The sequence below is a fragment of the Anopheles coluzzii genome, chromosome 2, assembly GCF_943734685.1.
Source record: "Anopheles coluzzii chromosome 2, AcolN3, whole genome shotgun sequence".
In the NCBI taxonomy this organism is placed as follows: Eukaryota; Metazoa; Arthropoda; class Insecta; order Diptera; family Culicidae; genus Anopheles; species Anopheles coluzzii.
This window is the reverse complement of record NC_064670.1, coordinates 116,659,994-116,680,331: the sequence shown is the minus strand read 5'-3', so window position 1 is coordinate 116,680,331 and position 20,338 is coordinate 116,659,994. Positions and strand designations below refer to the sequence as shown.

General features: G+C 43.6%; 3 protein-coding genes across 5 annotated transcripts; 2 read left to right on the top strand and 1 right to left on the bottom strand.

The window, feature by feature from the left end:
• Positions 1-3,149: 3,149 nt before the first annotated feature.
• Positions 3,150-4,814, bottom strand: LOC120952968 (zinc finger protein 501-like). Its single transcript, XM_040372577.2, has 2 exons — positions 4,595-4,814; positions 3,150-4,536 (listed from the first exon to the last, which is right to left on the bottom strand). The coding sequence occupies exons 1-2, from the start codon at positions 4,700-4,702 to the stop codon at positions 3,319-3,321; spliced, it is 1,326 nt and encodes a 441-aa protein (XP_040228511.2). The 5' UTR covers positions 4,703-4,814; the 3' UTR covers positions 3,150-3,318.
• A 187-nt stretch (positions 4,815-5,001) lies between these two features.
• Positions 5,002-7,757, top strand: LOC120948395 (uncharacterized). The gene is made up of 3 exons (XM_040364661.2): positions 5,002-5,087; positions 5,164-5,538; positions 5,598-7,757. The coding sequence occupies exons 2-3, from the start codon at positions 5,326-5,328 to the stop codon at positions 7,242-7,244; spliced, it is 1,860 nt and encodes a 619-aa protein (XP_040220595.2). The 5' UTR covers positions 5,002-5,087; positions 5,164-5,325; the 3' UTR covers positions 7,245-7,757.
• An 89-nt stretch (positions 7,758-7,846) lies between these two features.
• Positions 7,847-19,944, top strand: LOC120948392 (uncharacterized). Of its 3 annotated transcripts, none has more exons than XM_040364655.2 (4): positions 7,847-8,165; positions 8,228-8,539; positions 8,599-9,494; positions 18,656-19,944. In XM_040364655.2, exons 2-4 carry the CDS (start codon positions 8,303-8,305, stop codon positions 19,920-19,922), a joined length of 2,400 nt encoding a protein of 799 aa, XP_040220589.2. In that variant the 5' UTR covers positions 7,847-8,165; positions 8,228-8,302; the 3' UTR covers positions 19,923-19,944. The 3 variants fall into 3 exon arrangements, with proteins under 3 accessions (XP_040220589.2, XP_049461891.1, XP_040220591.2); XM_049605934.1 differs by having other exon boundaries at positions 7,849-8,165; positions 8,599-8,823; positions 17,985-19,941; XM_040364657.2 differs by lacking the exons at positions 7,847-8,165; positions 8,228-8,539; positions 8,599-9,494 and adding an exon at positions 14,943-17,700 and having other exon boundaries at positions 17,760-19,941.
• Positions 19,945-20,338: the final 394 nt, after the last annotated feature.

Sequence of the window (20,338 nt, the reverse complement as noted above, 5' to 3'; positions counted from 1 at the left end):
GTTGCAAATATAATATCGACATTCAAAGTGCTCAATCTTGTGAATGCAAGGGTTAACTCGACGACGCACCTCTCAAGGAACGGAGAGGAAGTGCGAAAGCGTGACAATTAATTAAAGCCCTTCGGGATAGTTCTTCTTAAAGCACGGGGCGGACATTCTTCTGGTGCTGCTGGTGTAACGCACAGAAAACGATCGTCAAAAGACAACCCAGAGGCTATACGCACGATTCCGATGACCATTGGATATGTACAAATGGTGTAATATTTCCAACAGAAAAAATAGTTCGGGCTCGGGCAGCGGGCAGTGTCCATGTGTGATGAAACCGCGGTGGTTGCATGAATGGCGCAAATATTTCATACATGCCAGTGTATGCCACGTTCCGCTCGGGACTATAATTGCGTGTACGTTAATAATTTATCCAACACAAATAAGAAATTGCTGTCGCTTTGGATGAAAAAACAGGCAGCCTGCGTTCATAAGGTTCGATTCATTACAAGCGTTGAAGTCTTTTGATTTACAAAGCGTCTTAATGTATTTTAAAGCGAAATATGAAGGCAGCTTTGCTGCTCTGGGAGTTGTTTTTACTATTGTTCTTTATTGTCTGCTCGATGTAAAGTGAATTTCTGAAAATTTAATTAGCGTAAGTGATGCCTAATTGACACGAACATGAGCAGTCGTCACGTTTCACTATTGGCGCTAATTTGGCCGGCAACAGATTTGAAGCAAAATTTGTATTTTCACTTCTTTCTTTTCCTCCTGGTTGTATCACTAATCCAGGAGGTTCAGCATTCTCTCCACATCCCAAGGTCACAAAGGGAGCAAGCAAGCAAGCAACAAGAACAAACCTGACTGGAGATGTGTGTATTTAAAAGTTTGTGGTTTTCCAATGCTCTGCCATTCCTGGCTGCTCTCTTTTACTAGCAACGATAATTCTTTACATCACAAAAGGAAACGTATTAAATTACGCTGATCGTGTAGAAAGATCGTTGTAGAAGAAACATTCCATCCAATCGGTTCGTCTTAATTAATTTATATGTCACTGAGCACGCGCAGCGAGTGTATTGACCGCGAGTGTATCGTAACGTTAACGTTGGTGATCTTTCACTATCGATAAACGCTTGAGAGGAATATAAAACCATGAGTCACGATAAATCATGCAATTCTATCCCATGCAGTGTATATCGACCGATCGAATGTGTGGATCAATGTTAGCGAAATTGAATTATTGGTTTGAAAGATTAAATTTGATTCGATCCTGTTAACCTTTCCTTTAAAAAGCAGGGGATTTTAACTCGTTTTACGAGCATATTAAAACTCACCATGAAGCCCTTCATTATTTTAAGCGCTGCTATCATGCATGAAACTCAGGGTCTCCGGGGAATTAAAAAAAAAAAGATCATAAACAAAAGTATTAACGATTACCTTGAAATTGTCAAACATTTCGCGTGCGCAAGGAAAGAGTCTGCTCTATTTAGCGGGACGATAAAAGAACAAGTACCACGTTCAACGCGCATCACGCGCCTGGTACCTGCCCGTTCGGCCGGACAACAATCACTTCCCCCTTTTCGGTGCGGGTTTGGTTCGGGCGTCGACCGTGCACACCCAATCCCTCCCATCCCCCCCCCCCCCCCCCTTCCCTCAAAATGCATACCATTTCTAGAGATGTAAAATGTCACCCCGTATCGCAGTTTGGAGGGATTTTGCCGCGACAGGTTGGTTGAATTCGCCAACGAATTGCTAAGGGGTAGGGAGCAGCAAGTACTCGAAGTCACAAGGTGGTTGATATTTACCCGTTATGGAAGTTATGGCTTATCGGGCAATAATTTAGTTGCAAATGTGTGTGAAAAACCGTTCCACAGAAGAGTGATCCGTTCTTTAACCAATTCGTTTACTGCTTTACGGCATCAGCAGTACGGTTGGGGGCAGATTGTAGATCATAAATGCTTAAACCACCACCCTCAACGGTGGGGGGTCAAAAACGGCTTAATTTGTTCTGCATATGTTATTCCCGTTTCTTTATGGAAGAAAACAAAGGACAATCCTATTTCACTGTACTTGGGGGAATTTATACTATTGAATTCTTTTTCTTTTAAGGACAAAGAAAGCAAACTATGCAAAACGGCAATAATTGCAGCATCCAGCAACAATCCTTGAACTAGAAACCGGTCTCAATGCATCATTCGAGATCATTAATTTTCTGTATGCTCATCGGTCTTCGTTTTCCCCACTGTTTCTACAATGCAACAGTTATGATGAATTGGTTTTCATTTCCTTTTATCGATGGAAGAATCGATCTTGATAAATGTAGTCAAAACATGTTCCTTGGACAAAGACGTTTAAGCTTCCTTGTTAATATGTTCGAACCAATCAATGGGTGAGTTTGAAGCGAGTATCTTTTAGTGCACAAATACAGGTTCGGACCTTTGGATCAAAATGTACGCGTTTTTCTTGATTTCTTATGAAAAACGCATTTTAGTGGCGAAAATAGTAGTTAGCACGAGCTAAAATATGGTGCATTTTACTCTTTAGAGCTATGCAGCTCTACATGTACGGAAACGCGAAATCAAAAATGTTCTAAACTATGGGACACTGGGGCAAAATGCATCCAGCAGGATCGAGGCAAAGTGCACTAGTTAGAAGACAAACTAAATTGAGTTTTGTTATAGTAGGCATTGATTCGTTTTTCACGTGGTATTAGTGCATTTTGACCCGTTGCTATGGTGCATTTTACCCTTGCATAGCTACATTCACTTTGCTTAAACCAGATAAAAATCGTTCTAAAATTTATTTGTCCAGGAAATGATGTATTCATGGTTATTTCAGCAAAAAAGGCAAAAGTTCCTTAACGTTTCGTGCAACACATTGCACCTTAAAGAATTTGCCCATTCAACAATTGCTGGAACATTTAATTTATTCGGTGTGGCTGAATAGCACACAAATTTAGTGTGATTTAAAAATTAAATGTAGCCTATAGGTAGAGTGACAATTATGCCCATAACAAAATAAAGTGTTGTGAAAAAGGATACAACTAATATAACATGTATAATATCGATTTTATCATGGCTAGATTTCATAGAATACAGTTCTGATTTAGTATTCTTTAAATTCGCGATCATTCGGAATATGAGCAAAATGAAACACATGTGTGGTAAAACTTTCTACTATGTAGTGATTTCTTCCTACGGTTCCATATATACAATGCACCGGATTGGTTCGTTACTAAGTTCTTGGAGACAGTGGTGAATGCACCGTTGCCTTTGGAAGCAAATAAAACGGTGATAGAGTTGTTTCAGGCACGTCATCCGGCACCGGTTGGTGCTAATTTTCCGTTACCGTTACATCCACTTCCGAAAGGTTGTTTGGGAAATCGTTAGAATCATCCGAACATTCTTCTACTTTCAGCAATTTCAAATGGTTTTCAACGTGCGCGAAACTGGCCCTTACCTTACAAACCGGACAAATCAGCTGCTTGTGCATTCTCCTGTAATGCAGCGTTAGCTGTAGCTCGTTTGCAAACTTTTTCTTACACTCCGTGCAATGGTACAGCTTCTTGTGTGGTCCATCGCTGTTTGGACGATGCTTTGCTATATGCGGCTTGATACGGTCTGTGCGACAGGTTTTGCCACATATTGGACAATCAACCGTCCGGTGAAGCCGCTGATGCTTCGCTAGCTGTACCTTATCCAAGAATTTATCCTCACAATTACAGCACTTGTACCGCTTGGGGCAGTGGAAGATATGTTTCGTTTTAACTTTGGCGGTGCTGCCAGCCTCATCCGAATCTTCCATCTCGTTTTGCCGGGCATCGGGCAATGCTAAGCGCTGCATCCGATCGTGGTTGAGATGATCGTGCAGCTGTGCTTCGGTGTCGAACAGTTCCAGACAATTGTCGCACCGAATCTCTTGACACGCTACCAACAGCTTGTAGTGTGGATGCATCCTTGCACAGTGGTCCTTTATTTTATCTACCCGCAACAGCCGACTACACACCGGACACTCTTTCTTCTGATGCACACGCCGGTGTTTGGTGAGCTGTGCTTTGGTGGCAAGTTTCAGATCGCAGTCCACGCAGATGTACGGCAGATCGGGATGGCTGAGGGATGGCGAATCCGTGGCACATTTGATGTCACGCGATCGCAAGCGTTTCGTAAAAAAGTTTGTTGTCGTATCGCTTTCTTCTGGCGTGTTTTTACTCTCTATGTTTTTAATATGTTGTGCGGGGAGCTGTACCCTTGAATCGTCCACGTACGGTGGATCATCAGTCGTGCAGCTGGATGAAAGCTTCCAGGATTCATCCGTACTGCTCTCCTCATCGAGATATTCTTCCATATCACCATCGTTGCAATCATTCTCCTCATCACAATTGCCTATCGGTTCGAGTTTCGTGATTGTAATTGATGATTTTGATGCAACGTTGCATTTCCGTTCGAGGTAAGATTGAGTGTTCTGCACTTCCAGGGTGTAGTTGTAGAACTTACGTACCGTGATGGAACATTCGGTGCAGACATACTTTGGTAGCTCTTCTTTGTAGACTATCTGTAATTAAAACAAGCATTAGCCATCACACATGCCAAGAGTGGACGATGCAACTTACTGGGAAGCAGAAAACGGCATCCATCATCTCGCGAAATTCGTCTTGCGGTAGAACTGTGATACATTTTTGCTTCACTTCTTTCAGACACAATCGACATTTCTCCTCCATGATGGCTAGTTTGTCCAGTTTCTTCCTTCTGTAGCAAACGTATTAAACACACAGAAGCAGATCACCGGCGAAATTCACGTAGCACGTGTAGCGCAGCAAAGAAATGTAAACAAAGTGCTCGATTACAGCACTCCATATGGTTCCCCTTCCTCTTTCCTGTCTCCTTTTGCCTTATACTTCTGCGTACGCCAAACGAAGAGAAAGAATAGAAAGATTGAAGAGAGAGAGAGAGAGAGAGAGAGAGAGAGAGAGAGAGAGAGAGAAAGAAGAGCTATAGCGGTAGCTACCAAGGGGTCAGATTGTTCTTTGGGCAACTGCTCGAATGGGGCACAACAGAACTGTCAATCGTGTGATCAAAACACAATTTACCAATAGGCGCGAGAAGGTAAACAAACTCGATTCGGTTTGGTTTTTTATCCATTATTTGTTTTAATTTCCACAAAATTTGGCTCTTCTTTCAGTTCAGGCGTTTTATTGTGAGAAAATCCAACCTGAGTACAAGAAGACATTAGTCTGAAGCAACATTGATAAACGAGGACACCTAGCACTCGACTCCAGAAAGTTCCAGAAAGTGCAACAATTCTACGAAATATGTTATATTTTACACCCTTGTCTTGAGGCAAATGACACGCGAAATGAGTGGCAAAAGTATAATTTATCTTGATAAAAATGTTCCACCGCCTCTTGTTCCTTTGTCTAATGGTCACGCTCGAGCCATTCCGACGAGCTACGTTGCGAATTGTAGGCTTTGCCTTGGTACTGAATTTGGGAACAGATGTACAACCATTATTGACGAGTCGCTAATTACCATGATGAAGCAGGTGTTTCCCATCGTGGTAAGTAGGATGATGCTTTTGTCACGATTTGATTGGTGCAATAATCATTTTCATTTCAGATTGTGAACCAGATAGGGCTACCGATGAATGTGTGCACCGAATGCGTAAAGACGGTGGAGGCATTTTACATGTTCAGCAGTCAGGTGTTGGCCAATCAGAACAAACTGTCAGAAACCTTACCTAATAACCTACGACCGGAACAAAATAATGACGGTGTGGAGTGTAGAGAAAATCCGATCCCGACCCAAAAGGCACAAGAAAACGTTCCACGCGAGGAACCTGAGGAACCGGAGGTTCCGATTGATTCTGATTTGTTGATAAAAATAGAAAAGGAAGATGAAGAGCGAGGTGAACAACCTGACCCACTGTCAACTGCCGAAGATTGTGGGATTGTGTTCGAAGTAATCGATGAAATACCGGGCATCAAGCTGGAAGAAGAGGCAACTTACCCAATGGAGGTAATATCTCATGCCGAGAACGATCCACAATCGATGGAGAAAACAACAAACCCGCTTGAGATAAAATCTGATACCGATATAGACCCACTACTGAAGGAGACAACAGCAAACTCAATCGTGGTAAAACCAGACGCTGGGATAGAGTTACAATTGGAAGTGAAGGATGAAATTGAGATCGATCCGCCAGCTGAAGGAATAGAAGACAGTGAAGATCAACCGCGTGATCCTCTTTCCAGACCACAGCCCAAGAAACGACGTAAAAAATCAGGACCGTCTCGAGTGATTCATTACTGTCCAACGCACGATTACTCGATCAAACTGAAGCAAATGAAGAGTGCATCAGACCTAAATGAATTTAATCAACGGCTAGAAGACGAAACGTTCATGAAGCAGGTGATCAATTACTTGCAGATCGAAACAGGAGAAACTAGGGCGGATTACCTGATGAATAAATCGTTGGACCTTCTATTTAACCGACAATTCCTTACACAGTGCGGCTGGCGAGGGCGCAAAAGTGTATCGCTTCCTGGGTATAGGAAAATTCTAGAACTGTTCAGTAGGTTGGGCGCGACGTCCGGAGTAAACTTACCAGGATGCAAAGTGCGTGACTATTTTAGCCTTAAATGCAAAAATGCAAAGCGACGAGCTAACCAGCAAATGTTAGGAAAGGTGGTCGATGAACAGCAAAGTGAATCAGAGGATGAAAGCACAGAACAAACTGGTGGTATACTGCCAGCTTCCTTCGCTGGCGAACAGCCTCACAAGCGACGTATACCGGATGGGTCGGTGCGAGTAGTTCCGCTTTGTTTAGCACACACTGGCTGCACGTTCAATCTGAAGCAGGTTAGCAGCGAGCCAGAGCTAGACGAATTTAATCGTCGACTACGAAACGAGGAATATATGAAGCAGGTGATAAACTACTTGCAGTTCGAGACGGGTGAAGAGCGGTCCGATCACTTGATGAATAAATCGCTCGACATTCTTTTCAATAGAAAATTCCTGGCAACCTGTACCTGGCGAGGGATTAACGGAAAAATACCTTTTGTGGTGTATTCGAAAGTTCAAGAGTTGTTCGGCTGGCTGGGTGCGAAGGATGGGAAGCGATTATTGGGATGCACAGTTCGGGATTATTTCATTCTTAAACTGAAGAATGCAAAGCGACGAGCCATGCTAGGAGTACAAAGCCACGAAATAACGGGTATTGGTATAGGTACAACATTAGAAGCAGAACATAGTTGTTGTAAATGAAGTGAGTTACAAAAGAAAACCGGAACAACACTAAATGCCCGCGATACAGTACTACAGCTAGTTGTTGAAATATGGCTCAACATTTGACTACCGTATGCTATGCGACGATGAAGAGATCTATGGCAAATCACAAAGATTATTCGTGCTATAGTTTGTATGAAAATAAATGATAGAAATGCAGCCAGTGCGTTGTAATTGAAAACAAGTTTGTTGTTAACATTTTATATACACAGCCAGCAACAGGTTGTTGTATTTTTTTCTTCAGACTGTTCCATAGCCATATGCCATTAAATAATCCCTACCTGATGCTTACTTAATGAAAAGATTACTATGAGTCACTGAACATTTAACTTCCTTTATAGAACGGGAAAAGATTGTAGACTATAGTGTTTAAGCTCTAGCATTCGAGCACCATTCGAGCAGCACAACAGCTGACAAAATCATTAAATAGGCACGTTTGATGGCGAATATTTGCACTTCTATCGTCAATAAAAGTGAGTTTCCTCAACACAATTCATTTGGGAATTTTATAAGTATATAAGTATTATTAATATGTTTTTCTCTTTCTGCCGGTTACCAACTTACGTGTGTAAATCTGGTTGCCAATTCTACGGTTAAATACAAAAATACACAGCACTTTGCTGCACCTGTTAAAATATTACAAACAAATATTCGAACAATCCAGCAACCAGCCGACGGCAAAAACCGCTCGAAAAGGGTTCAAAACAAAAGTTGATTTGACAGAAATTTTCGAGCATTAAGTGCGCCGTGGAAACAAGGCTAAAGTGTGATCAAAACAAACCCAACCAATTCGATGGCGAGATAAACAACACATTTACGTTTGTTTTAGTTATTTGCTTAACGCGGTTTATCATTTAGATACTTTTAGGTGAATAAGTTGAGGAATCAAAACAATAAATTGTAGGGCAGAGTAAGGTTTTATGCAAGAGCGAGCGATAATAATTACCAAAAAACTTTTCCAGCGTAACTGCGCGAAGTCCTTGCAAGGACTAACAGGAACACCATTTTGAGTCCCTGATTGTAAGCTGGTGCATAAGATGAATGATACTAACAGTGATCCGGTTGGTGGACATGTCCCGCCACCCCTTGTGCCTTTGCCTAATTGTCACGCACGAGCGAAACAGGTACAGGCACGCCTGTTCAACGAGATCCCCATTCCCACGAGCTACATAGCCAACTGCCGGCTCTGCTTGGGTACCCAATTTGGAAACAGATGTACAACTATTATTGACGAGCCGTTAATCTCCATGATGAAGCAGGTGTTTCCCATCGTGGTAAGTAGGATGATGCTTTTGTCACGATTTGATTGGTGCAATAATCATTTTCATTTCAGATAGCGAACCAGATAGGGCTACCGATGAATGTGTGCACCGAATGCGTAAAGACGGTGGAGACATTTTACATGTTCAGCAGTCAGGTGTTGGCCAATCAGAACAAGCTGTTGGCAACCTTGCCGAATGTAATACGTCCGGTACAAAATAATGATGGTGTGGAATGTAGAGAAAATCCGGCCTCGACACAAGAACCACCAGAGAACGTTCTTCGTGAGGAACCGGAGGTTCCGATTGATACGGATTTGTTGATAAAAATAGAAAAAGACGATGAACAAGAAGGTTCCGACCCATTGGCAAATACTGAAGATATTGTATTCGATGTCATCGACGAAATTCCCGATTTCAAGCTGGAAGAAGAGGCAATTGATCTATTCGAGCTAAACTCTGATGCTGGGATGGACCCACTACTGAAGGAAACAACAAACCCACTCGAGATAAGTCCTGATGCTGGGATCAACTTACAATTGGAGGTTAAGGAAGAAATGTTAATAGACCTGCCGTCTGATAACGTCGAAGAAAGCGAAACACTGGCGCAAGATTCTCGTTCCAAGGCGAAACCGAGGAAAAAACGTAAACCGAATGTATCTCTAGGATCCAGAGTTTTCAATCGTCCACTTAACTTCTGTCCAGTGCATAGTATCTGGTTTGAACTCAAGCAAATAAGCAACGAGCCTGAGCTGATAGAACTGAACCGACGATTAAAAGATCATGTATTTATGGAGCAGCTGATTAACTGCTTGCAACATACAACGGAAGAGTCAATTTCGGTTCACTTGATGAATAAATCGATGGGCATTCTGTTTGACGTGGATTTCCTTGCATCCTGTGACTGGCGTGATCGGGAGGGAAAAATACCTCTGCAACACCATTCGAAAATTCACGAGCTGTTCAATAGGTTGGGTGTACCGGAAGGACAAAAAATGGCAGCTTATAAAATTCAGAGCTTTTTTACCCTGAAAATACAACTCGCAAGACGACGAGCTCAAGAATCATTAGAAGGCGAATTCCAGAGCGATGAATTGCCATCAGAGGACCAAGCGCAGGCGATCCTACGCAATCTGGTATCTAAAAATGGCGAAGAAACCGCCAGACAAGCTGAAGATTCTGCTTCCACACATCGATCAGAGAAACGACGTAGAATGTATCCATCGGTCCGAGAAGTTCTTATTCATCCAAAGCGCCACTGTTGTTCGCTCAAACTCAAGCAAATTAGAAGCCTTCCAGAGCTCATCGAGTTTAATCGTCGACTAGAAGATGAAGAGTTCATGAAGCAAGTCATAAAGTATTTGCAGTACGAGGCGAAAGAACCAAGGCCGGATCTCCTTATGAATAAATCGTTGGACATGTTGATGGACAGGCATTTCTTTATAACCTGCAGCTGGCGTGCAGAAGATGGCATGAAATCATTGCAAAATCATTCAAAGTTTCTTGAGCTGTTTAGTAGATTGGGTGCGTCACAGGGAACGAAATTGCCTCTATTCAAAATTCGTGGTTATTTTCAACTTAGACTCACCTATAGAAAACGACGAGCCAAGGCGTTCGATTCATCGCGTGGAATTGTGGATGAAGTGAAGGAGATGGATGAGAGTGATGCAGAACTTCATGAAGAGGACATGCAATATCAAATCGAAGGTGGACCTCCGAGCGGAACTATAGAAGAAAGTGTAGAACAAGCTCAGGATACATGTTTCCGAGAAAAGCCGAAGAAACGTGGTAAAACTAGTAAAGCGCCGATGCGATCAGTTCGCTTTGATTCTGGTGCTAGTTGCTGTACACTCGAGCTCAAGCAAATTACCAGTGCTCCAGAGATAGAAGCATTTAATGAACGGCTGGAAGATGATGAGTTCAGGGAGCAAGTCATAAGTTACATACAGTTTGAAACGGGCGAAACAAGGCCAGATCTCTTGATGAACAAATCGCTTGACATTCTGTTTGATAAACATTTCTTAACAGGCGTGGGTTGGACTGGACAAAGAGGAAAAATAGCTTTCCGACATAATTCAAACATTCTCGAACTGTTTAAAAGGCTGGGTGCATCAAATGGTGTGAACGCATCATCAGAACAAGTAAGACGCTTTTTTGAGCGAAAATTTTTTAAAGCGAAACAACGAGTTAATTGCCCGACTTTCATCCGAAGTTTAGGGTCTAAGGGTGTAGAATAGAAACTTGTAAATAAATGTTGTGAACAAGTAAATAAAACAACAAAACAATCTATATCAATCGTATCATACGATCTATAAACGATAAATTTCCAAAAGCAATTTACTATTTCGTAATTTAATTACTAGTATATTAGTTACATGAAAGTTGTTGTGGAGTGAAAAAGTATTTGATTCATTTCAACGAACACATGATCAGCTGGTCGATGGTTGTTGCGTGGAATGTTCAACGGCCTGCTATGGCAAAACAGGGCAAAATGGGCACGCGGGATAAAATCGGTACCCTTTATTTTAAGCATTATTACACATGAAGGATTAAATCTAAGGCTCAAAATTTATTTATTGAAGTGTTTTATAAATACTATGTAAGTTGTAGGGCCGATCTGGTGGTACAGTCGTCAACTCTTGCGACGTAACAACATGCCCGTCATGGGTTCAAGTCCCGAATAGACCGTGCCCCTATACGTAGGACTGGCTATCCTGCTATGGTAACAATAAGTCACTGAAAGCCTAGCTTACTTCACTAGTGGGTACAGGCAGGCCTTGACCGACAGCGGTTGTTGTGCCAAAAAAGAAGAAGAAGAAGAAGAAGAAGAAGAAGAAGAAGAAGAAGAAGAAGTTATGGGTTTGTATTTACAGGGTTTTACAAGTCAGAATTGAATGTCAGCAAAACAATTTCAGAAGCTCAAGATGCCATTTAGCTGTCAAAAGTTGTTGTTTCACCGCACCGATGCTATTTTCAATAGCGCAATTTGATTTTCAAATCGCTCAAGTTGTTTTTTTAGAGGCCTTTCGCATCGTTTTGCAAATTCAAACACGAATTTTGAGATTATTTGTATACAAATCAATTATTTAGTGCATTTCTAGCGTTATATTTATGAAACATTACGTATTTATTGTAAAAAATGAGTGTTTCTGTGCAAAAAGCTACGAGCACTTGCGTATGTAAACATGTACAATGTTTATGTAGCTTTTTGCACAGAAAATCGCCATTTTTACCATAAATACGTAATATTTCATAAATATAATGCTTAAATGAATAAAAGCATTGATCTCAATCATATAATCTAAAAATGAGTGTTTGCGTTTGCGAAACGATGCGAAAGGCCTCTAAAAAAACAACTTGAGCGATTTAAAAATCAAATTGCGCTATTGAAAATAGCATCGGTGCGGTGAAACAACAACGTTTGACAGCTAAGGCTGCGCTCTGGCACCAATCGAACACGACAACCGACTCGAACAAACCCATATAATCATATGGAGGTGCACTGTCAGACACAAACAAACAAACAAGACAAACATGTCAAATCCCATACATTTTTCATGTTCGATGTCGTGTTCGATTGGTGCTAGAGCGCCGGGTAAAGTGAATCTTGAGCTTCTGAAATTGTTTTGCTGACATTCATGGCGGGATGTCCATTTTGCCCCGTTGTTTTTTTATTTACCCGCTGAGCAAAGCGACGGAAGAAATCATGGAGTTCTGAGAATTTCATCATGCCTTCCTTTTCTCTCCAACGGCAAATTTGTCGAGCAGCTCGTCGAGCTACCCGTCCCTGGCTCCGCCTCATTCCCCTCGCCTGAGCGCGCTGTCGAAGGTTTGAATGTGTTGGTGCGTCAGACGGCCAATCGCTGTCAGCCGTCGTCCGTGCTTTTTCCCTCCATAGCGCTATCTCTTTCTCGCGTGTGGTCAATGCTCGCGAGCTGTTGTGGCGCCTAAAAATGCCGTTAACAAACATTGCGGCGATGAAGTTTTATTTTCACAAATCAAACCAAAAAAGCGCAATGAGTTTAATCGATGCAATGTAAAAGTGACTACGGAATCGCTAGCGCACGATGGAGGGTTTGCTGTGCAACGCGCAGAACCCTAATTCGCATTAACACATTCAGCCCGGCGCTGATTTTCATCAACTTTTCATTCCGCCGGTATCTAGAGCGCAAGCTAAGCTATTGATTTCGTTTGTTGTGAATTACATAGATATGCTAAGCATCCTGCGCATGGTTGTGAGTGTGCGTGTGTATGCAAAACTGTCGCCAAATGTAATTTCTTCCGGAATGTTATGATCCATCGGTCAAAGAACAGAAGGTGTTCATGAAAGGCGGAAAGACGAATTGAGGCCCCTGTCAATGGTAACTGATGACCGGGAGCAGGGGGTACTGGCACACAGCTGTTGGAAGATTGAACGGTATACTTAAATTGCCGGTGGAAGAGGGGTGGCCATGGGACCCTTACGATCATCTTTCCGGGGGCCTTTGTCGCTAATACTTGTAGACATACGGCATATCACAGACTAGAAATCTTCGGCGACCGCCTAGTCCGCCTACCGTTAGGTCCACCGCTGGTTCATGACGGTGTTTTTTTTATCGTGGAGGTGCATCCTTCCTCCTGCCTGCAGCGTATGCATCGAGCAGGAGACAGTGTGGAAGTATGCAAGTTGCACGCTGGATAGGAGCGGGCCCGCGGCACCGCCATCATTCCTCACATCTGCATGCCCGTCGTGGGTTCTAATCGCGTATAAACCGTCCGCCGTAGCAAGGGCTGACTATATGGCTACGTTATACTCAAGTCCTGAAAAGACCGGCATGATCGCGTAAGCCATTACGCCAATAATAAGAATAATAATAAAAAGAAGAAGAAATTAGCATAGCAGTCCACACTCGGGGAAGGTTTTTGTTTTGACTTTGGTGCTGCCGGGTCTACTGCTGTGGCGCGACAAATGCACGGAATGCACTCGACTAAAACATGAACCTACCGATCCAAACCCATTCCAAGGCATTGCCGGTCAATCGGCGTCATGATAACTACTCCAAACCAGCAAGCCGCCAGATTCTGGACGGACTGGTGCAGCACCATACGCACACCGTAATAAACAAATCCTCCTCTTTTGTATGGATTCAATTCAAAATGTTGTTTCCACTTGCGTCCGCTAGCTTAGAATTAGAAATAAATGTGCAACATATCATACGCACGTTTGCTTTGATCGTGTGTCTTTTTGATACCCCCAACAGCAGAGCCGATCGCAAAGATGCCAATGCCAATGGTTGTGTTGTCTCTCAGGTAGCGAGATCGAAAATGCATGGACGTTGTAGCCGCAGCGGATGAAAATGTACGCATCAGAATCAAATAGTTTTGGGGTTTCCAAACGCACGCACACATACAAACACGCGCGCGCAAACTCGCACACACACACACACACACACACACACACACACACACACACACAAACGCGCGCGCGCGCGCGCACACATGCATGAACGAGCGCACGCCAGCACGCACGCACGCACACACACACGCTCGTACGCGTGCCCGCGAGCATGAAAGCGCGCACGCCAGCACGCACCCACGAAAGCGCGAACGCAAGCACGCACCCACGAAAGCGCGCAGGCAAGCACACACCCACCATCAACCCCCCCCCCCCCCCCCCTCCCGCATGAACGATTACGGCTAGCTTATCGGAAGAAAGGCTGGTTCAGCTATCATGTAGCGCATCCTCATCCCTAGCGCCGGGCGGGGTGGGGAATCGCGACATGATAGAGTGAATGGTCACTTTCCCCGCGCTGTGTGCGTGTGTGTGTGTGTGTCGAGACACAAAAACTCGAGAAAGATTTCGGCACATTAGAAAAATATATTTTTTTAGTCACTATACACTGTGCTTCATGATGCTTAGAAGGTCGTTGAAGCATGAAACATGTTCAAATTAAAAAAATATTAGATTAGTGTTAGACGTTCTCCTACGCTTGTTTTAAATAGGCTTCTTCACCCTCAACTGGCAGGGGCATCGAATGGTCTCATCAGCAGCGGCACGAAATAAAATAAACCATCAATACACCGATAACGCTTTAAATCCCAAAATGAACCAGCTTCTCCCGCACCGTCAAGGTCACACACAATAAATAAATGCTATACCCACCAAATACAATACACAACCGCAATGTACATATATACCAACGCATACACACAATCAGCTGACGGCGAAAGGCACGGGCTGAAGCGCAAGTATAAGGCAAGGCAGGGAGGGGAAGGGAGTAAGAGGAAGAAGAGGAAGGAATGGGCGCCAATATTTTTTGAATTTTTCGGCCGTTTTTTTTGCTCCGCCGTCTGAAATAGTTCATCCATTCCTTCAGCAGATGGCGCTCGTTCCGCACCTAAAAACTGCAATAAATGCGCTGGCTATAGCCAGCGCATTTATTGCAGTTTTTAGGTGCGGAACGAGCGCCATCTGCTGAAGGAATGGATGAACTATTTCAGACGGCGGAGCAAAAAAAACGGCCGAAAAATTCAAAAAATATTGGCGCCCATTCCTTCCTCTTCTTCCTCTTACTCCCTTCCCCTCCCTGCCTTGCCTTATACTTGCGCTTCAGCCCGTGCCTTTCGCCGTCAGCTGATTGTGTGTATGCGTTGGTGTATGGTGTATATATGTACATTGCGGTTGTGTATTGTATTTGGTGGATGTTAGCATTTATTTATTCGTGTGTGACCTTGACGATGCGGGAGAAGCTGGTTCATTTTGGGATTTAAAGTGTTATCGGTGTATTGATGGTTTATTTTATTTCGTGCCGCTGCTGATGAGGCCATTTAATGCCCGTGCCAATCGAGGGTGAAGAAGCCAATTTCAAACAAGCGTACGAGAACGTCTAACACTGATCTAATATTTTTTTAAATCTGAACATGTTTGATGCTTCAACGACCTTCTAAAGATCATGTAGCACGGTGTATAGTGGCAATAAAAAAATTTTTTTTTTCAATGTGCCGGAATTTGTCTCCAGTTTTCTGGCCACGACACACACACACGGACACACACACAGCGCGGGGAAAGTGATCGTCCACTCTATCATGCCGCGATCCCCCTTCCCTCCCGGTGCTTTGGATGAGGATGCGCTACAAGTTAAGCCAGCAATTCTACCCATAAGGTAGCGGAAATCGATCGTTCGTGTACGCGCGTTCGGGGGTGCGTTCTCGCGTACGCGCGTGCATGCGTGCGTGCGAGTGTGTGTGTGTGTGCGTGCGGGAACCCCAAAACTGTTTGATTCTGATGCGTGCATTGTCACCGGCTGCGTCTACACACTCCATGCATTCTCAGAAAACGCACTGTACGCCGCCCGGTCGATTACCGCTACCTAGGAGACAATACAACCATTTAATTGGCACCACCATCTTTGCGACCAGTTCTGCTGTTGGGGGTATTAAAAAGACAAACGATCGAAGCAAACGTGCATGTGATATGTTACACATTTCTTTCCAATTCCGCTAGCGGACGCAAGTGGAAACAAAACTTGAATTGAATTCATACAAAAGAGAATTCTGGTTTGGTTTATTACGCGCGTATTGTACTGCACCTGTCCGTCCAGAATCTGGTGGCTTGTTGGTTTTGAGTCGGTATCATGACGCCGTGCCTTGGAATGGGTTCGGATCGGTAGGTTCATGTTTTGGTCGAGTGCATTCCGTGCATTTGTCGCGTCACAGCGGTAACACGGCAGCAACAAAGTCAAGATAAACTCTTACCCGGGTGTGGACTGCTACGCTAAGTTCTTTTTATTATTATTATTGGCGTAATAGCCAACGCGATCATGTCGGCCTTTTCAGGACTTGAGTACCACGTAGCCGGATAGTCACCTCTTGCTACGGCGGACGGTTCATACGCGGTTAGAACCCACGACGGGCATGCTGTTAAGATGTGCGGAATGATGGCGGTGCCGCGGGCCCGCTCCTATCCAGCGGGCAACTTGCATACTGGCACACTGTATCCTGCCCGATGCATACGCTGCAGGCAGGGGGAAGGATGCAGCTCCACAATAAAAAAAACACCGTCATGAACACCTTCCTTTCTTTGACCGATGGATCATAACATTCCGGAAGAAAACACATTCGGCGACAGTTGTGCACACACACGCACACTCACACCCATGCGCATACGACTCAGCATATCTGTGCAATCTACAACATATAAAAGGAAAATCATAGTGTCTCATAAACTTAAGCTTTATGTAATTTGGTTTAAGCTTTCCTATGCACGGCCATGGCCACCTGTGTTGCGTGCGCTACTTCGAAATAGGGTTCTGCGCGTTGCTCAGCCAACCCTCCAGCGTGAGATAGCGATTCCTTAGTCATTTTTACATTGCAGCGATTGAACTCATTGCGCTTTTTTGGTTTGATTTGTGAAAAATCAAATGCAGCGCCGCAATGTTTGTTAACGGTTTTTTTTAAGCGCCACAACAGCTCGCGAGCATTGACCACACGCGTGAAAGAGATAGCGCTATGGAGGGAAAAAGCACGGACGACGGCTGACAGCGATTGGCCGTCTGACGCACCAACACATCCAAACATCCACATCCTTCAGCAGCGTGCTCAGGCGAGGGGTAGGAAGCGGAGCCAGGGACGGGTAGCTCGAAACGCTGCTCGACAAATTTGCCGTTGGAGGAAAAAAGAAGGCCTGAGAAAATGCGCGAAAGGGAATGATTTCTTCCGTCGCTTTGCACAGGGGGTGATGTCGAGGTAAACAATAATTCCAGATTTGTTTTGATTATTTGCTTAACGCGGCTACAATTTTGCTAATTTTAGACGAAACGTTCTACAATTGGTAACATGTGTGAGAAATAGAGAGCTACCCGTTGCCAACTACGCGGATTCCTTGAGCGCAACTACATGAATTCCCAACAAGGACAAACAAAAACAACATTTTGGTCCTCTGATTGCAGTTGGTACACAAGATGAGTGGTACTAGTAGCGTTCCGGTTGGTAGACTTGTCCCGCCACCCCTTGTGCCTTTGCCTAATTGTCACGCACGAGCGAAACAGGTACAGGCACGCCTGTTCAACGAGATCCCCATTCCCACGAGCTACATAGCCAACTGCCGGCTCTGCTTGGGTACCCAATTTGGAAACAGATGTACAACTATTATTGACGAGCCGTTAATCTCCATGATGAAGCAGGTGTTTCCCATCGTGGTAAGTAGGATGATGCTTTTGTCACGATTTGATTGGTTAAATGATTATTTTCATTTTAGATAGCGAACCAGATAGGGCTACCGATGAATGTGTGCACCGAATGCGTAAAGACGGTGGAGACATTTTACATGTTCAGCAGTCAGGTGTTGGCCAATCAGAACAAGCTGTTGGCAACCTTGCCGGATGTAATACGTCCGGTTCAAAATAATAATGATGTGGAATGCAGAGAAAATCCGGCCTCGACACAAGAACCACCAGAGAACGTTCTCCGCGAGGAACCGGAGGCTCCGATTGATACGGATTTGTTGATAAAAATAGAAAAAGACGATGAACAAGAAGGTTCCGACCCATTGGCAACTACTGAAGATATTGTATTCGATGTCATCGACGAAATTCCCGATTTAAAGCTAGAAGAAGAGGCAATTGATCTATTCGAGCTAAACTCTGATGCTGGGATGGACCCACTATTGAAGGAAACAACAAACCCACTCGAGATAAATCCTGATGCTGGGATCAACTTACAATTGGAGGTTAAGGAAGAAATGTTAACAGATCCGTCACCTGATAGTGTCGCAGATAGCGAAACACTTGTGCAAGATTCACTTGTCAAGGTAAAACCGAAGAAACAATCTAAACGGAATATACCTCCAGGATCCAGAGTGTTCAATCGTCCACTTAACTTCTGTCCAGTGCATAGTATCTGGTTTGAACTCAAGCAAATAAGCAGTGAACCGGAGCTAATAGAAATGAACCGACGATTAAAAGACGATGTATTTATGCAGCAGCTGATAAACTGCTTGCGACATATAGCGGAAGAATCAATTTCGGTTCATTTGATGAATAAATCGATGGACATTCTGTTTGACGTAGATTTCCTTGCATCCTGTGGCTGGCGCAATGTGGAGGGAAAAATACCTCTGCAACACCATTCCAAAATTCATGAGCTGTTCAATAGGTTGGGTGTACCCGAAGGACAAAAAATGGCAGCATATAAAATTCAGAGATACTTTGTCGTGAAAATACAACTCGCAAGACGACGAGCTCAAGAATCATTAGATGAATTGCCATCAGAGGACCAAGCGCAGGCGATCCTATGCAATCTGGTACCTACAAGTGGAGAAGAAAACGCCCTACAAGCTGAAGATTTTACTTCCACACACCGATTGAAAAAACGACGTAAAATGTATCCATCGGTCCAAGAAGTTCTTATTCATCCTAAGCGTAACTGTTGTTCGCTGAAACTCAAGCAAATTAGAAGTCTTCCAGAGCTCATCGAGTTTAATCGTCGACTAGAAGATGAAGAGTTCATGAAGCAAGTCATAAAGTATTTGCGGTACGAGGCGAAAGAACCAAGGCCGGATCTCCTTATGAATAAATCGTTGGACATGCTGGTAGATAGGCATTTCTTAGCAACCTGCCTCTGGCGTGGAGATGCTCGAAACTCATTGAAACAACATTCAAAGATTTTGGAGCTGTTTAGTAGATTAGGTGCTTCGGAAGGAACAAAACTGCCAGGATTTAAAGTTGGTGCTTATTTCCAACTTCGACTTAGCTATGTAAAACGAAGAGAAAAGTTTTACAATACATCAAGCGGAACAATGGATGAAGCAAATTCTAACAGTGATACAGAACTGCAAGAAGAAGACATTTTGCGCGATAGCATAGGTAATACACCGTGTACAAGTGTAGAAGAAAGTGTAGAACAAGCTCAAGAGATACATTTCAAAGATCCACTGAAGAAACGTAATCTCAAAGGACCGATGCGCTTTGTTCGATTCAATTCGGGTGCAACTTGCTGCAAGCTCGATATCAAACAAATTACCAGCGAACCAGAGATGGCAGAGCTTAATCGTCGACTGGGAGACGAAGAATACATGAAGCAGATCGTCAGTTACTTACAGTTTGAAACTGGAGAATCAAGGCCAGATCCGCTGATGAAAAAAACGCTTGACATTCTGTTTGATAGACGTTTCTTTGTCGGCGTAAGTTGGACCGGAAAATGTAATAAAATAGCTTTAGAACATTATTTAAACATCCTCGAATTGTTTAAAAGGTTAGGTGCGTCAAATGGTGTGAACGCATCATCAGAACAAATAGAAAGGTTTTTTAATACTAAATTTAGACACGCAAAGCGACGAGCGAATTCAAAGACAGTCAACAGTGCGTCGGCTGCGGAAGCCATGCAACAGGAAATCGTAGTGATTGATGGGAAGAGTAAATAAAATAAAATAAATCATATAAATGTGAAAAAGTCGTCAAGTTCATTTCAATAGCGCTTGAAAGTTGTTTTTTCTACTGTTAAACAACGACGACGGCCGGTCTCGTAGTACAGTCGTCAACTCGAACGACTTAACAACATTCCCGCCATGAGTACAAGCCCCGCAAGGAACGAGCCCACATACGTAGGACTGACTATCCTGCTATTGGCTATCAATAAGTCACTGAAAGTCTAGCAGTGCGGCCTACTCAACGTTAATTTATATTTACTGCGTTTAAGTTCAGGTCCATAATTGTGTATAACTTTTATGTAACACCGCTTCGAGAGGGCCACATAAGGCCCGTTGAATTTAACATATAAACATCAAATATCAAGCCCTCCAGTGGTTGAGGCTGGCCTTGAACGACAGCGGTTGTTGTG

Bases quoted from the DNA above. Each gene is read 5' to 3' on its own strand.
- LOC120952968 (XM_040372577.2), bottom strand. From the start codon at position 4,702: ATGGAGGAGAAATGTCGATTGTGTCTGAAAGAAGTGAAGCAAAAATGT. The intron at 4,537-4,594 runs GTAAGTTGCATC...TTTTAATTACAG, and splicing joins ATGCCGTTTTCTGCTTCCCA to ATAGTCTACAAAGAAGAGCT.
- LOC120948395 (XM_040364661.2), top strand. From the start codon at position 5,326: ATGACACGCGAAATGAGTGGCAAAAGTATAATTTATCTTGATAAAAAT. The intron at 5,539-5,597 runs GTAAGTAGGATG...TTTTCATTTCAG, and splicing joins AGCAGGTGTTTCCCATCGTG to ATTGTGAACCAGATAGGGCT.
- LOC120948392 (XM_040364655.2), top strand. From the start codon at position 8,303: ATGAATGATACTAACAGTGATCCGGTTGGTGGACATGTCCCGCCACCC. The intron at 8,540-8,598 runs GTAAGTAGGATG...TTTTCATTTCAG, and splicing joins AGCAGGTGTTTCCCATCGTG to ATAGCGAACCAGATAGGGCT. The intron at 9,495-18,655 runs GTTGGGTGTACC...GCTGTTCAATAG, and splicing joins ATTCACGAGCTGTTCAATAG to GTTGGGTGTACCCGAAGGAC.